At 38.9% G+C, this 18,263-nt stretch overlaps 1 protein-coding gene across 1 annotated transcript; it reads right to left on the bottom strand.

Moving 5' to 3' along the window:
• Positions 1-3,188: 3,188 nt before the first annotated feature.
• Positions 3,189-17,579, bottom strand: gaa2 (alpha glucosidase 2). Its single transcript, XM_044347598.1, has 21 exons — positions 17,396-17,579; positions 16,037-16,182; positions 14,294-14,854; positions 13,797-13,942; positions 13,504-13,669; positions 13,259-13,358; positions 12,547-12,666; positions 11,359-11,477; positions 11,123-11,254; positions 10,928-11,038; positions 10,708-10,821; positions 10,251-10,335; positions 10,032-10,149; positions 9,630-9,763; positions 8,912-9,063; positions 8,672-8,820; positions 7,954-8,095; positions 7,758-7,856; positions 6,720-6,884; positions 6,196-6,342; positions 3,189-5,235 (listed from the first exon to the last, which is right to left on the bottom strand). Exons 2-21 carry the CDS (start codon positions 16,127-16,129, stop codon positions 5,173-5,175), a joined length of 2,916 nt encoding a protein of 971 aa, XP_044203533.1. The 5' UTR covers positions 16,130-16,182; positions 17,396-17,579; the 3' UTR covers positions 3,189-5,172.
• Between the last annotated feature and the right edge of the window lie 684 nt (positions 17,580-18,263).

The raw sequence follows: 18,263 nt of genomic DNA, 5'->3' as shown, positions 1-18,263 counted from the left end.
AGGAGTTGAGTTTCTGATGAGAGCTGTGAGAGTGAACCAAAATGTTGCAAGCCGTAAAAATCAAAACAAAGAGCTGGAAGACGCTAAAACGCTTCGTAGAATTGAGAAGAAATGCAGAGTTGTGTAATAATTATTTGTCATTTCAAATCACTTTCATGGCACACAGCCATTTGATTTATTGTTAATATCTATTATTTAAAAAAAAAAAAATCTATTATTCCAGCCATTTGGCAAATTAATCTGTTTAAAGGGCTCTAATATTCCCAGACATTCCTAGACATTCCCAGGTTTTGTCCTAAACTTATGGCCACAGTCAGCCAATCATAATCTATCACTGTGTGTGGTAACGCAGATCTGGATTCACAAACTAAAGCTTCCTAAATATTTTCAGTTATTGTAGGATTGCACAGCTTTGGCAGAGGTCCAGTATGTACTTCCTGCTGCTTTTTAGTTTAACATGATTGTATCGTTCAGGGTTGATTGATGTATTCTTGTGCTGTGACAGTGGCATTGTCAACCGCATATTAGTCCACATGCTCTGAATCATCAGTTTCCTCTTTATGTTAGGGGTCAAACAAGTTTTTTCTATACTTACACTGTGGAAATAACTATCAGTTTATTCATATCCAGCTGCTGTTTGTCCGCTAGATGCTAAAGTTATTGCTGGAACAGATAAATGGACACAACGTCAACCACCAATGATGAATTAAAGCTGCAGACCAAGGAAATCTGTCATCTGGAGGACATTTTTCTGGACTTTCCAAGCCTAATTTGGTTCTGTGATAAGCAGACAATAATTTTTGTTTACAAATCAGAAACATACAGACAAAGACTTTGCATAAACATGATGTCAACTGGAGCAGAAATGAAACAGTTGAGAGCAAATAGAAAGGAAAAGTAAGGAGCTGGATCCCATCTGATTACAGGGTAAATATTTGACTAGGTTAGTCATATCATGAAGCGACAGACCTCACCACACCTTAAAGAAAGACCAAAATCCAAGGACTATAGGTGTGTGTAGATGTACAGATTAATAGAAAGACTTTAGACTTTAAAGAGTGCAGACGATCTCTTCTTCCAAATGCTTTCACTGAAGAATTTGTTGCAACATTTAACTCAAGTACTCACGTTTTTTACTGTGGTAAAAAGAAACAACAGGATGACTTAAAAATCATTTTTTAGTCAGATTATTGCAGAAATGTTGCTTTTTTTTTAACCCCTTATGTTAGTTCACCAACATGCTTTTAATGTTTCCCCTTTAAGAAGTTACACATTTATAAAACAATACATAGAACCATCTATGTGTGACATTTCTTCCCTTAATTATTACCTACATCTAACTCAGATATTCCTCAGGAAGTGAGAACTCGCCAAAAGTGACCTCACTTTACAAAACTGGTGGTCTTGATAGACTGAATAGAAGCAGTGAAACATGCACACATAAGAGCTGTAGTTAGGTTTGTTGTGCTCTTTTGTCCCAGACCACTAACTTGAACGCTTCAGAGTGAAAATAAAAGGAAAGAAACAAAGAAGGAAGGTTGTTTTTTTTTTTAGCTTTTTATGACCCATAACAGCCTCATGCTTGATTACATACCAAAGCCATTTTGTTTTTAAATGAAGTTGAACATATTTCATTTCACAACAATATTTAACAGGTTTTTTTGTTGTTGTTTGGGAAGTTTTCTGTATGAAATGTTCTACAGAAATGTGACTCAACATGACAAAACAAGCCAACCTCAGAACTCCAATGAAACACTATTTGGCAACAATGGTTTTTCTCAGCTCTGTGTGCCTTGAAAAATCTGTTTCATGTTTTCCTAACTAGCATTACGAGGATGGTTACGCAAATCCAACATGCACAGAATCCCCCCCAAAAAAGATCTGTACTTTGTCCCTCTCTCCACATGCCGACCCCACAAACACCCCCCACGCACAAATACTTAATCCTCCCAAATCCAGACAGGAAATGCCCTCGTCAGTAGAGCAGAATGCTTTTGACAGACCCCCGCTGCTCGCTCTCTCTCTCTTTCTGCTCTCTCCTCCCCCTCTGTTGAATGATATATATGCCCTCCGCAAACTGCCATCTGGAAACAGTTAGCCTGTGAACGTTTGCACAGAGCCAATAAAAACATGTCTATCCTGAATGCAGCTTATCAGTAGTGGAGTACAATTCAACCCCCGCCATCAGAGGGGAATATGGGACACGCTATTTGCTTTCACTTTCTGCCACTTGTGTGTGCGTGTGTGTGTGCGTGTGCGTGTGTGTGTGTTAGGGACAGTCGAATACTTGTTTGGTGTCATGACTCATGAGATCCAGTTTTTGGCTCAATGCGACAATGCTCCTTTCACAGTTTACTTTCCTTGTATGTTTCTATGGAGATAACATTTTATATATATATATATATTTTTAGGACACAAACTATTTTAGCTCAGTCCTCAGGCGACCCGTGTATCTTAATTACAGACATCCTGAAACTCCTCTATCTACATAAGCACTGGGTTTACATGGATGGAGAGCTGGTTAAATGGGAGCAATGGGGAACTGAGCTTGAACTTGATTCCTCCTTGGTCTTCCTAATGTGCATATTGCTATGGACCATCATAGACAAAATTCAAGACATTTTGTACAAGTAGAAATATGTTTCTTCAGTGGATTTCCTGTAAGACTCCCACTATCTCCGGCTGGCATAAGATAATCATGAAGTATGTTCCGCTGGACTTCCTGACTTGGGTAATTCACTCCAGGACTGTTAATTTTTTGAGTATATAAATGTGAACATGTCTGCGATTTTTAACTAGAAGTTTTATATGAATTATGTGAGATAATAAGGCCTAACTATGGTGATTGCTGTGTTGTTATAACTGACTCAAAGTGATGTGCAATGTGCATGTAAAGAAGGATGTTTTTTCCTTTTCTTTACCGTCTAAGCTGAGCTTAACATTTTTGTGACTGAAATCGCTTTTAATGATCTTTTAAAGCATAAAACAGGAAGAGAGAACAAAAGAGGTGAAACCAGTAAGAACCTCTGATGCTGTGAAGACAATAGGAGGGAAATGTGATATATTTCTTTAGACAGGAAACAAAGAGTTTTAGTCAATTTAAGCAGAAACACAACCAGATTTTCCACCTTGTTGATGGCTCAAATAGCAACCATGCAAAAATATATCAGATAAACATCAACAACACATTTGTGCCAGTCCACATGGGTTGTAATTTATTCTAGATTAGTTGGTGGTAAAAGATGAGACAATTAGATGTTACAGTTAAACAGATATTACATTGAAACTGTAGTTTAAGTCTCATGCAGAAGGCAGTGGGAGGGAACAGCGTTTGTTATTCAGTTTTATCCCTAAAAACATTCTGCTCTTGTGTTTCAAACCAGAAAAGCACAAAAAAAACCTAGTTACTTTCAGTAATTAAGGCTGACAAACGTATCTGAAGTCAAATCCTTTGTCGCCATGAGGAAAATGACACTTTCTGTTATGAGAAATAAGACCAACAATCGTCACAGTGCTGAGAAATTGTGTCCTCTAGTGGCACATGAGCTCCGGTGCTTCAGGTTCAAGATCCCAATGCAGGCAAGCTCAAAATACTATTTATTCAAATATGATCAGTTGATCACAACAGAGCTCAAATAAATGGAACTTGGTTCTTATGCATCTGCAATTAAAAACAAAATAGAACTAAGATTTTTCTTTGCCTTGAATCTTTAACATGACATTAGTTTAGAAATCAACAAATGTTCTTTTTCCTCACTTGTTGTTGTGCTAAAAGGTGTCAATCATCATTTTTGGTAACGTGCTGAAAAAAACAATTTCCTCATATTGTTCATATAATTAAATCTGAACAATCACACAAAAAATAATACTCAAATATTGCAAACTGTTGTGGTGCTGTTGACTTATATTGCATTATACTTAGAGGTATTTCTAATACTGTGTCCACCTTATTAATATGAAAGAGTGTAGCGCTGAAATAGCAACTGAGTGCATCTTCCAAAGTTGAAAGTTGGCAACTTTTCAGTTAGTGTGTGTTGTGAGAAAAGCCTTTAGACATTCATATCAGATGTCCACAGCATCATGGTCAGATTTAAGCAGAATGAATCTTGAAAATGTAACTAAACTGCCTCAAGAAATTCATCTGGCTTCAGTTTTTAAACTGCATTCTGTCAGAAAATCAGTGCTGAGAAAATTCACAGTATATTTACAAGAACCCTCATGGCTGCTCATGGTATCATTTTCCATTTAAAGCCACTGTCAGGCACAGCAGTACCATGTTCTTCAGCATTGCAAACATGTTTACAACATAAAGCTGAAAAAAAAAAAAAAAGGATCATCTGGAACAAACCCAGAGATGCTCAAAAACACAGAAACAGGAATCATAAGGCACCTGTATCTACCTATAAATTACTGCTGGACTAATTAGTGCAAAAATAGGCTGTCGACTGCATTCACACATGTACAATATATTACATCATGAACTCTAATAAGACTCTTGTCACATTTGCAGGAAAGTCGATTCTCCTCTCTGTAATTCATTGCACTTTATCCTTCTGCTGATGAGAATTTTCAAAAATACAGATTTGATATACAGATAAAAACTAATAATTAGTAACAAGGCCAAGCCAAGCTTTTTGGTTAAAATCAGCTGACGGTTCGTCTATAATTTATCATTTATGAAATGTCCGCACAGATATTAAAAGCAGCGTCGAGGCTACCGTTGGATTGTGTTTTGTTGTTTAATAAGCGTGTTTTTGCACAAAGAAACACTTTTGTGTGCAAAGCCTCTTCAAGATGATGTTGCAACTATGAATAAGATGAACACAACCGTGACCTCGCTCCCTCCAGAGCGCCTCCGCTTTGTCTTATCTGCTCATCTCTCCTGACGGATGGACAGTTTTGTGTTGGCTCTGTACTCCGGCACGCTGTTTACGAAATGAAAACAATAACTATAAAGTTTAAAGCGCTGACTCTCCTACACTGTTCACCGGATATGGACGTGAACTTTAACACTTTAACCTCAGTTATCGTTCCCTTTATCATCCAGTGTAGAGTAGAGAGCCAAAACAGTGAAAAACATCACTGTGCTAATACTGACAGGCTGCGCTCTGTGTGTCAGCTTCAATAGGCGTCAACGAAATAAAACCAACAAATGAAACAAAATCTGATTCTTTACATCCAGCTGATGGTGAAGTTGTGACTGAGGTTCAGACCCAGATTTGTAACCGTCAACACCTGCAGAGACACAAAGAAAAACAAAGATCATTTCAACGTGAAGGATTTATTCAGTCTGTAAACTAAAAGCATAAAAAGTTCAAGTTGGACTGGGTCTGCTCTTACATAGCTTCATAGAGTTGCACCCACACATATGAATAATTTAGTTTATTAAATCAATAAACATGAATCTCATACAAAGAGATGTATTGTTTAGCTACCAGCTAGATAATTTCCATCTGTGGTCACCGAGCAGGTAACATAAACACAAATACAACTAATGGAATTAATAATTAATATTATAAAAATGGAGAAGTAGCTGTTTCTAGTAAGTTCTTGCACACCTTTAAGTCTCAAGAAGCAAAAACTGTTGACTTGGAAAGAAAACAAATTGTTATATGCTTCCAATATTCATCGATCTTCTTGTTAAGATACATTTCTCCTCATATATATCTTGTATATTTTTTCCTTATTTGTATTTTGTTTATTAGGCTTTTTTCCCATTGTTAGATTGCTTTTAGTTTCTTTTTCTACCTTTTGAAGAATATTGACTACATTGTGTAAAATGGGACTGATTTGTTCATAAAGGACCTTATTGTCTGATGTGATCCTACTTCCTATTATATATTTTTTTACAATTGGAAGAGCTCATTATCATGTTTCTTTATATTTAGTGCTCATTGACCTTGATTTACATGCATACCAAGTGTTGCAGGTGTCCTCTGATTGGCAGCTTTTTCCCTGCTGTTTGTCTCTATGAATTTTGCCTGATAAAGATCTGAGGACTGAAATGTCATCAATAAAGTGAGTACAAGTGATGGACAATGTGTGTGATTCTTTGTTTTCTCTCAAAGACGAAATGTAAAAGCGAAACTAACAATATTGGCTTTTATCTTTTATGTTTCACCAGATGCAAGATCTCCATCGAGCCTGAGCGACTGAGCGTGAATAAACTAACACGACCTCTGACCCTCGCCTCACCTGATTGACTCTGTAGGTGAACGGTGCATCTTGGGAGTTCACCAGCACTCTGCTTGGTTCCTGCTTCACTCCGTAGAAGGTCGCCGACTTCACCGTGATGTATGTGGCCTCCACGTTGCTGTGGAGCACCTGTGATGTCATCACTTTCTATATAATAAGCAGATGGATGGATGTGAGTTTTATGGCAAGACATGTTTTAAAGAACAGTGACCCAACATTAGATATTAATTAATAATAAATTAACGTCTGGGTTCATTTAGTCACTGCTCGGACTCCTGGAGGCCAAATGTACACGATGTGATGGCAACAATTCTCGTTGAAAGACTTTTGATTATCTTAGGTTCTCACAAGAAACCCCATTTTCTACCAACGAGACCTGGACTCAGTAGACCAGAATGCATTGCTGTGTTCTTTTCATCTACACAGATACCCCACAACTAGATCCATTTAGTTCAGAAATGGGAAATGTGAGTAATGAGACAAAGTGACAGATACTGAGAGTAAAAACAGACGAGTGTGAGCACCTGAGAGACGTTGAAGGTGATGTAGGCGTACTGGTTGTTCTCGTAGGTATCGATGGTCTCTCCGTCATCCCAGAACAGATCTCCGCTGGCTGAGCCATCATCAGAGAGAGCACAGACCAGGTGGAGAGGCTGACCACTGCTCACCCACAGGGTCACGTTGGGCTCCTGCGTGTGAGGTCAGCAAACATTACGTTACAAAATTTAGGAAGCGTTCACAAGTCAGATCCAAATATCAGGTGTGACCAATATTCTTGTTTCTCTAGAACATTTGAAATGTGGTTTTAAAGTTTTAGCCAGTTCACTTAAAACATCTTAAAGGGTCAGTTCACTCAAAATACAAAAAAATCCCAACAATTTTATCTTTTTTACCAATTTTCTGATTTATCTCTAGTGGTTAATTACCACACAGAGAAATGAGCTTTTATGTGTATAGATTTTGAAATGTCTGCTTCTGAGATTTCTGCCTCCAACCAAACTCAGTGCAGTTGAATGGAATTTCATTTGCGGAGCTCAAAACGTTGAAAAAAATTGGAAAAAACTCAACATCTCTCTCCAGAAACAACATCCCGTTTGCTCAGGATAATCGCACAGAGGTCAAAGACAAAACAGTTTTCAATGGAATCACTTCCTGTGAAAGAAACAGTCTTGACAAATCCTGTTGTATAAAGCTACAACGATTAGTCGATCGACAGAGAATTAATCTTCAACTATTTGATAATCGAATAATCATTTCAGTCATTTTTCAACAAAAATGCCAAATATTTGCTGGTTTAAGCTTCTCATATGTGATGATTTAATACTTTTCTTTGTCATAATGATAGTAAACTGATCATCATCTTTTGGTTTGGGACTGTTTGACAAATGCAAAAAAAGATATGAAGAAGTTATAACAATTTTCTTTCTCAAATACTGTACATGCTCCGTTTTATCAGCTGGTGCAAGTACTTTACTCTCGTGTCAAGTTTGGTAAACCACTTCTAAAATCTATCAAAAAAAAAAAATATAAACAATGTAAATTTATCCAAGAATCTGGCTTACCTGTGTTGGTATAACAGATCCTTCACGCAAATGCAGGTTGATCTTCTCTAGAGGTGCAACGAGTCGCGTCTCTTCACCTTTACTGTTCAAAACGTCTCCCTGGATAGAAGAGGAGCACACGTTAGTATACGAGTACACAGTTTACAACGTTTCATTCCCAGCTCATACAACAGTGTATATAATGTGTGGGTCTTACCGTGTAGTAGTCATACCACAGACCCGCTGGGAAGTAACCATCCACGTAGTCGACGCCAGGATCCAACACCGGTGTCACCAATAAACTCTTCCCCCACAGGAACTGTTTGTCAATCCCATAGGTTCTTATATCTTTTGGGAACCTGTTGAATACATACAAGACACGTAAAGACTAGAGATGCAACAAATGATTATTTTCATTATCAGTTAATCCGATCGATTATTTTCTCGATAAATCCTTTAGAAAACTTCAAAGAATTGTGTTTTAAATGTAAAAAAATGTTTAGTTTACAATCACATATAGAAAAGAAACAAAAATTAACAACAAAGAAGCGGGAAATAGTGAATTTGAATAATGACAATTAACAACAATTAATTGATTATCAAAATTGTTGATTTTCTTTCAATGACTGATTCATTAATAGAGTAATTGGGGAGAGACTAAATGCCCCTACTCTTTTATATTACTATTTTATCCTAATCATTTCACTTCTTATGTCTAAACCTAACCAATCGACTGCAAGGTATACCGGGTATGCATGCCCAACAACAGCATTTAGTGTCTCCTGAGTAATTGTTGCTGCCCGAATAAAGACACAATACATGTAAAGGATCTGCCCAGCCAACCCGAAATATAAAATCAAAGAATTACTGTTTAAAAGTAAAATTAAACATAAAAAAATGAAGAATACAATGCTGTGTTTTTGTGCTTCACTTACTCAAACATGATCGGCCGTGCAACAGTGTGTCCGTGTACGTGCGCATGATGGAAGAGCGTGTAGAGGAGCGGGAAGAGAGAATAGCGCAACAGCAACGCTTGCTTCATGGCGAGCCGAGCCTGAGGGCTGAAAGCTGTTGGGTCTTGGGGCTGAAAATACATTTCAAAAATAAAATATTTAAGAAATAAACTATGAAAAAAAGACAACAGAGCAGTTGGAGCAGTGATGTTAAATACTTACGTTCATGTTGATGGCGTTGTGGTTGCGCATGAAGGGATAGAAAGCTCCCACCTGCGTCCAGCGGACACAGAGTTCCTCCTGCGGCTCCTCACTGAAGCCACAAATATCTGCTCCCACCAACGGGATGCCCAGAAGGTTAAAGGTCAGGATACCTGAAGGAGAGAAAGGAAAGGTAGGTGACGTTTGGAGAATATGGAAAGGAGGTACTTGGCTAAACCAAGAACAGTGAACAGAGTAACTGCCTTGTGAAACAGCTTCAGCTCTGTGGATAGCATTTTTCTTCAACAGCTAGTCACTAACTTTGTCAGACATTTGATGTTGGGTAGTATAGAGTTGGTTTATCAGAGCATTTTTACTGAAAACTGCTGCCTGCTGCTGCTGGAAGTGTGGCTGATGAGAACGGTGAAACAGCACCATACAGTAAATGTGTGGGCTAAAAAAAACAAAACAATGCTAAAGAGGCTAAAAGATGCTAAAAAAGCTCTGCAGAGTCAGGTGATCATTCTCTATGGGTTCATCACTACAAGCGACACCTGGACCTTGAAGAAGAAACAATGTGAAGGAACCATTTAGTTGGCTTGAGTCAATTCAATGTTAAATATCTCGATAAAGATCAGAGAACTTAAATGTTAATATTAGAATCCACTATTCGCTGTGTGTGAGAGCATGTTTGTATTTTTTAAAATACGTCTATGTGATCTACAGTCTGTGATCTAACCTGCTATAGAGGTGTACAGGTCTTTCCACTGGCTTCTGTTGTCTCCCAGCCAGTGTCCGGAGTACAGCCCCTGACTGGGGAAGGTGGAGCGAGAGATCACAAAAGGCCTCTTTGCCACGATCCGCTTCAGAGCACTGGACAAGAGGACAGCAAGAGGAGATGACCGACAAGTAGAAGATTTAAGGAGAGAACAAAGACAAATTGTTCCGTTTTTTAGCCATGCTAGCAGCAGTTGGTCGAGACTGAAATATCTCAGCAACTATTGGTCGGATTACCATGAAATTCTCGACCGACATTCACTGTCCCCAGAGCAGCTAGCATGGCTGTAGACTTAGTCTTGTTAATAAAGACACTTTTATAGCATTTGATTTCTTTTCACATGTGCACATTATAAGTCCTAACCTTGCAGAGGCCTTCGCTTCCATGAGTCCATACAGGCTGTGCATGTTATAGTGTGTGGACTGCTTCTGCTGTGCAGATGCGCACACAGTTTTGGCTCTCAGCAAACCTCCTAGTATACCTACAAGGTAAAAGACATAGTTTTACATTTTGACAATCATGTGTACTCTGTAATTGTGAGTTTGTGTAACGGTTGTGTGGTGTGAGCTCCATGTCTCCCACCTGGTGTGTAAGGTGGATTTTCAAGACTGTTTGATGGACATCCATTAGTGGACCCATCTAAGAAATTTGATGGCTCGTTCATGTCCTAAAACGAATGAGACAAAGATCAGGGAGAAGATATCATGAATTGTTGAGAGCCACTACAACAATGTCATTAAATCAAAGTTGCTTGGTTTTTAAAGGACCAGTGTGTAGAATTTAGTGGCATCTAGTGGTGAGGTTGCAGATTGCAACCAACTGAATGTCCCTCCCCTTCCCCTTTCAAGCCTGTAGGAGAACCTGCGGTGACCATGAAACTCACATAAAATGCAAAGGGCCCTCTCTAGAGCCAGCCAGAGCTACTAATTAAAGCATACTTCTGAACATTATATTCCATTTCTGCCAAGTCTTTTCCACTAGATGCCACTAAATTCTTCACACTGGTCCTTTAAATAATGTCTCCCATTTCCATACTTACAATCCATAATCCATCAAACGGCACCTTCTCATGGAACTTCTGAAGGTTTTCGTACCACCATTCATGTGTCTCATCATTAGAGAAATCAGGATATGCTGTCAGACCAGGCCACACCTAGAAGGAGGGATTGAGATTTTCTTCTGTAAAACACACTATATGTTTCCTTCCGAAAAGACAAGCAGTTGAGTAGTAAGTGGGTAAGTGGGGATTTGTGTCTCACCTTCCCAATAAGTGTTTTTCCTTCAGCATCTTTAATAAAAACTTCTCTCCTCAGCCCTTCATCATACGGCCAGTACGATCCCTCAGGCTGAGTGCTACTGATACCCGGATCCTGCAGGGTGACAAACAACGGTCACATACAGACATGCAAAACAAGAAGCAGCACGTATGAAAGCAAGTGCACACTCCTTTGTACCAGGATCATCACGTAGCGCTGGTCATGAGCGTGCAGGTCTTTGACCAGGTCAGGCAGCGTGGCAAAATTTGTTTGGTCAAAAGTGAAGTCCAAAAATTGCTCCATGTAGTCGATATCATTCCACTGGACGTCCTGCAAAGAAACACAGAATACACACAAATTGTTATTTCAGAAAATAACTTAAAATTCAAAATGAACACTGAGTTTAAACGCTCAGTCTGCTGATTCAAGTTTACCTGAGGTATCCCATACTTTCTCAAGCTCTTGACAATGTTCCAGGTGGATTCGCTTGAGTTAAACCCCCACCGACAGAGATGGTAGCCTAAAGCCCAGTAAATAGGCATCGCTGGGTAGCCTGTGACCAGATGGAGGGAGATATCAGAGGGAAAATGCTTAAATTGAGGGTGACAGAACTGATTACACTGAACACAGATAAATACCAAAAAATATGTATAAATAGCAACCTGCAGGCCAGTGGTCTGTAGAGCATTTAACTACTTTTCTCAGTTTCTGTGTCAAATTGCCATAATTCATACAGATTCAGGCTGTCCAGAGAGTGTTAATCAAAATTGAAAACCTTCACATATAACTGCAACATCAGTCCATAAATGTTCTGTAGATAGTATTGAATCTATTCATCTTTTACCTTTACTTATATAAAAAAAAGGTGTTATGGGTTTTACAGCTATTTAAGTCAAATGTGGTGGTGAATAAACTCTACTTAGAAGGAGAGGAAGAGGAGGGAGCAAACAGTTACTTAAAAGGACAAAGCTGACATTATTCTTAAGGTCAGCAAACCTCATAAAAAGGCCAAAACCAACAATATTTTAGATCTTGTCTCAATACTTTATGATTTCCCACACTTGTCTGTAGCACAATGTGCCAATGTGCCCCTCCTACAGATGTAAATCTTTAAAAAACAAACCACAAATATAATTTCATTTTTAGATAAGGCTCAGTGTTTTCTTAAAGCAGTTTGGCATTTTACTGTAGTTTTATCAAATGTTACTGTAAAAGGAATAAATGGTGCATTTGTTGGGTGAGGATTAAAACACATTCGGCGCTCTAGAGAGTATTTTTGTAGCAGGAGGACGGTGGATGTGGGTTCAAATCAAAATAAACTACAGTGTTCTTTTCATGGGATTTGTTGACTATGAGCAAAATATAGAATAGCACCAGCCTTATCCTTTAACAGAGTAAAGTTTTCAATATTGCTATTTACATCTACCCTGGTTTGTTTGTTCATGGTCACTTTATTCAGGATGTAATGTGGCAACAGTTCAACAGGAGCACCTTAGAGTGACTGAAATCTCTTTAAGTAAACAGTTGGAGTGAAATATATGTTGCGTAAAAACGGTTTACGATCATGCAGCTGCAGTAGAGAACATTCCCACGTGCCCACGTAACAGCAAACTCTTACTGACCAATGACTTCCATATACTGTCCAATCACTGAACCGGGATCAGGACCAAGGAAAACGTAGAAGTCAAGGATTCCACCAATAGAGCGCCAGGTGAGGGCCGGGGCAGGCTGAAGGGCCACATCTGATCAAACAGAAAAAAAAACCACTGATGAAACATTTATTACAGGAAAATCATACTAAGCTATAATCAAGACTAATGAGATACACCTGAAGCAACAAAGCAAGGAAAACCACTACATGGGCTACAAGGAGTAGCTGAGAATAAAATGAACAGAACAGAGCAGCTGATTGTTGCTCCTGTGTGGAAACAAGAAAGTACAAAGATCTGCGTTATATCATTAAATTTTCAACAGTTTTTTTGTTGATGGCAGTGGATGACAAGTGTTCGGCTTTGATAAAGTGTGCACGCTCGTTAGCTTTGTTAGTTAAAATAAAACATGACCTCTAAATTTCCTCCTTTATACAATAGAGGAAAGTTAATATCTAATGGTGCTGCAGTCACGCTGCTGTCACACCACAGAAATGAATCGCGTTAACCGCCACATGCAACTTCTGTTTTTGTTAAATTGCTTAATGTTGTCATCTGAACAGTTGTGAAACTGTAAGAATCAGCTACATTTCTGTTGCTGCTGTGCACCAATTCCAGCTATCATGTGTATTATTGCACGTGGAGAAACCAGAAGTGGAAGCGACAGGGCGACTAGCAGACTGACCCATCGCATTGCTGTTCAGCAGGAAGAAGCCATGATATGCGATCCCTCCTTCTTCTATTGCCAGGTAAAAAGGATGAGCTCCATACAGGTTTGTCTTTTCCTGCATGGTAAAGAGCAACACAAGAACATAATAATTCATTTCATACTACTTGCACAAAAGTGAACTGCACACTCATAAATCCGTGTTTGTGGCTAAAATATTATAACTACAAGCAGAACAATGACATAAACAGGAGTTTCATTACCATCGGAGGCACATCTCTGGCCCACATGGTGAGCGTGTTCCAGTGAACATCATGCAGAAAGGTGGAACGGTGCTCCCCGAGGCCGTAGATGAACTGACTGGGCAGGGAGGTGGAGAACTGGAGGAACTGATCCGCATAGAAGAGAGGAGCCACTGTGGTGTTCAGACTGACAGGAAACGGTTGGACAGAGATTTAATGTTATAGTGCAAGTTGTACATTTTTAGTATACAATATCTGTCTAACTCTGACCGTGGTCCTTTCCTCTAATCCGATCAAATGTAGCTAAAACTTACAGCACGGCTCCTGTAGAGCTCCTCTTCACAATGAGGCCAAACGGCTCCTTAGAAATCTCCACAACGTATTCTGGATTTTCAGCCTTCTTGGTGACGGTGGGAACAGAGATTGGAACTTCAAAACGTGAACTCGAAGGGTCGGTAATCTAGATTGAGAAATGTGGGGGGAAAAAAAACTTTGTAATCGAGTTACAGACCAGAAAATTTGCATTGTTATGTTATAAACATTTAATCAACTGACCTATAATATACACCCACACTGTTTAATCAAAAGATTACATATCACAGATAGATCTTGTTTGTCTTACACAAGTAGTACAAAAAGGGTACAGCTGTGAATGTGATCTGTGTTGTCTGCTCACCTGCTTAATGGGTTGATGTACATGTTCCTTAAATACATGCTAGATCATTTATGATGCTTAAAGTCATCGTTCTTGTGCGAAAACAGAAACTATTGCTGTATGATTATCAGATTATCATGTGAGCACTGTACTCACCCTGACACGTAGCCGAGTGTCTGTCTCATGACGTATGTCCACCTCCAGAGTGAGAATGTCTCCTGGGTAGTAGGTCTTCACCTTCTTCACAAGCGCACCTTTCTGTCCCAGTAATGTGCCGTTTATTGATTTGAGCGAGTAGGAGGGGAAATCGGGAGGATAGAAACACCAAGGGATACCGTTTTTCCCTGACGGGCGGGTGGCAGAGGAGGCGGGAGAAGATGCGGGGATAAAGCAACAGTTCCTCGCTTCACACAACTCTCTGGTAACAACGGCTCCTCTTTCAGGATAGCAATCAAACCTCCACGCCTCAGGGATTAAACTGCAAGCTTCTCGGCGGGAGGCAGCCGCAGTGTTGTTTAGAGAGTCTGGTGTTGGTGCCGGGGCCGGTGCTGGGGGTTTATGTGGCTGTTGGTTGGAGGGACTGTGCAACCAGAACATGGTGCCCAGGAGCCAGCCTCCACAGAGGAGCAGCAGCAGGCAGCCAATCACCAGGACGCCTGTGGTGACAGAACATGACAGCCTGCGTGGAAGCAAAGTGGCTTCTTCTTGCTCCGGCACCTTGAGACACAGAAGGGAAATCAGATATCACACTCAGAAAAGAAATCCATCAACAGGAACTAGACTAGTCTGAGTTTTTCCAATCAGGGTAACCATGATGAGGGAAAAGTCGTTTAATGAATAAAGCTTCATTGAGTCTAAACTTTTAAGCTTAGTTGAATATATGCAGCGATGATACAACATAAAATATCTAAAAATTAGACTCAAAAACAATGCAATAAACAAAACTGATGAGAAGACCACATCCTAGAACAATCCAAAACCATATAAGAACTTTAAAAAATAATCTCACAACAAGGTCCGTTTAGTGACTGTTCTTGAGCTTTCAGTTGTATCACACGGTCTTCCTCAGCTGATGGAGTATATCTAATTGTCATGGAATACTAAACGTTCAAATTCCCATTTTTCTGAACATTTTAAGGACTTTAGAACAGCTACTAAATAGGAGGGGTCAAAAAAAAACAATCAAGTCACATAAGAATCATGACTCTTATTTTCTACAATTCTGAATCAGTTCAAAAATGCCAAAAAACATTTTTATATAAACAAAATGAAAAAAAAGGCAGAAGTCAATTGCAAGAGCAGTGCAGCAACTGGACAGTCTTCAAAAAAAGGAAAGGATTGGGTACATTTTGGGTTTAATGACTAAATAATTACCTTTGCAAGACAAACGTGAAGACTGTAAGATGCTTCCAGTTAACTTTTTAAAATCAAAACACTCTCTTCCCTGCTGACACTGACATTAATCAAGACCATGTATCTTAACTGCCAGTTATGTTTCATATAACATTTCATCGGACTAAGGAAACCAGTGAATAGTTTGGCACAAAGTGTACTGGACTAAGAGCCTAAAAATAGTGTCGCCTTTTCTACTCATTAAATCGAGAATCGACTCTGAATCGAATCGTGATATTCTCAAAGGTTCCCACTCCTGCTGTACAGACCTTGTAGTGAGATCGTTTTGCCAACTACACTTTCCAAAGCCAAGAATAAAGTTTCAGTCTCAACCTACAATAAATAACAATCAAAAAACCAAATTCTAACAAATTAATGAGACAAATACATCCAGATTATGAAACATCTGCAGCCAGATGACACAGCACACAGTTTCTGCAGCAAAGACTTAAATTCACTGACAGACCAAAAGATGTAGAAATATGATATAATGAGATATGAACTCACTGAAACTTCCTCTTGGACAGGACGGGGATCCACTGACAATACTTCACTGGAGAACTGAACATCCTCTGGGTTCAGGCGCTTGTATGACACCATCCTGATATTGTGTGTCTGTCTAAGTGAGACTGTATGCCTATAAGAGAGAAAAACTGTGACAGACAGAGAGGGAGGTCAGTACAGTGGCGTATGTCATTTCCTGATGTTTGGAGTTAGTGGGAGAAGTGTGTTTAAAAATGCTGAAGTGAAAATGATGGTTTCTCTGATTTGCAGCTGAAATAAACTGCAGGTTAAGAGTCAGATTATGTCACATTACTTTTAATAAGTTATCATAGATGTGCAATTACACTGCTGTTAATCACCAAAAGCAGGCTCAGTGATCATATCTGGATAATAGTCCATCAAGACCAACCTGCATTGAACTACCCACATTTAGCACATCTCAAAATGACCTTATTATATAAAGTCTATGTTTCACATAAATCCATTTTATGTATAACTGATTGTAGAGTATAGATTAACTTTTCTGTTAGAAAAAAACGTTGCAGTGACCACTTGAGGAATGGTCACACAGTCATTTTTTGCAAAAATATGTTTATCTGAAGCTTATATGAGGGTTCAGCAGTCTGAGTTAACCAAATAAAGTTAATATCTTCCACAGTTAAAGTCTTGTGTTTCCTCAGACAGTTTCCCTGTTGAGCTGTGGTGGAAGTATAGCAACCAAAAGAGGGACTCTGGCACTAAAAAGACTGTAACGTTGAAAGATATCTACTCGATTTGACTCATTTGGACGGCTGAAGCTTCATATTAACTTCAGATAAACTTTTAAATACATTTTTGCACAGAAGGAGGCTTGTAGAGGCTTTGTCCCCCGTTACAAGTGTATTATGAAGGGATATTCTAATGTATGAACAGCAGGAATGATTACAGCAAGAAAAACCCTGTTTCAGTGTTCATTTGGGAACCTGACTATTGTTTTAAGACAGACTTGAAAAATTGTGAACCCGTCCTTTAAAAACAAAACTCTGGTTACACCCACTTTACATAATCTACAGCTGCTGAAATATGACCGCTCACACTTCTATGAAGTTCAGGGAACAGTATGTTGAAGCTAACTTTAGCTAGCCCTGCACAGAAATTCACGTAAATGTCAAAGTTCACCACGGAGACGTTTGACCACTTCATAACAGGCCTTGTTAGACCCCGGTCATTAACTCTGTAGAAATAAAGACAACCATGACTAATCGTCTGAAACTGGCAGAGGTCAAACGTCTGTTAGCTTTAGCTAACTTCAGCAGCAGGGTAAACTTTAGCTAACAGGAGCTACTGTAGGCTCACAAGGGCGATGACGTCAGCTTTTCTTACCTGGATATCACTGCGGTTTTTCAGAGACGAAAAATGCAGCAAACAGAGCAAAACCTTTACACTAATTATATATATGGTAAGCTAAATGATTCGTAACGTTGACGCCTTCAGCTGTCTACACGCTGTGCGTCTGTTTATCTCCATGACACGTTCAGTGTACCTCGTAATTTCGAGCACTTCCGTTTGATGAGTCCTGCAACCATATTATATCTAAGCCTGCAACGATCTAATGCTCTGTGAACTTAACTCAAAATGTCATGTACTAATCGTCAGCTATGTTATGCTGTATAAACATAACACGCTGCTTATTTATGATTGGTCAAGTGGTGTCTTTTTTTTTGTTATTGTTTTTTCAAAACACTTTTCCTTGCAGTGCTGCCTTCAGGAGCAGCTGTGGATTTTGTAAACGCATGTGTTTACATGTTTTCGGCAGTGCTGAGAAAGTAACTAATTAGCTATATTTACTCAAGTACTTTACTTAAGTACAATTTTGAGGTACTTGTACTTTACTTGAGTATTTTCATTTGATACTACTTTGTACTTCTATTCCACTACATTTCAGAGGAAATATTGTACTTTTTACTTCAGTACATATATTAATCAGCTATAGTTCCTAACTACTCTTCAAATCTATATTTTATAGGTAAAACATGGGAAAATCTTTATAAAATAGCAATTATAGATGATACTATCCAACAGTATTAATTGTAAAGCTTATCTCTGCGTTGACAACTCTAATATGCTGCTCACATGTACATGTCAATAAATCAGTATTTAGATTCCAGTAATATATTTATGATAAATATGAGGACAGTTTGCATAATGAGTACTTAACATTTTAAATGCAGTACTTTGACTTGTAATGGAG

This window comes from Thunnus albacares, chromosome 3 (assembly GCF_914725855.1).
Source record: "Thunnus albacares chromosome 3, fThuAlb1.1, whole genome shotgun sequence".
Taxonomy (NCBI): Eukaryota; Metazoa; Chordata; class Actinopteri; order Scombriformes; family Scombridae; genus Thunnus; species Thunnus albacares.
This window is presented reverse-complemented; position numbering and strand designations above follow the sequence as displayed.

Coding starts and splice junctions, on each gene's coding strand:
- gaa2 (XM_044347598.1), bottom strand. CDS start 16,129: ATGGTGTCATACAAGCGCCTGAACCCAGAGGATGTTCAGTTCTCCAGT. Junction 13,943..14,293: donor ACACTCGGCTACGTGTCAGG/GTGAGTACAGTG, acceptor TTCTCAATCTAG/ATTACCGACCCTTCGAGTTC. Junction 10,822..10,927: donor GAAAAACACTTATTGGGAAG/GTGAGACACAAA, acceptor CCCTCCTTCTAG/GTGTGGCCTGGTCTGACAGC.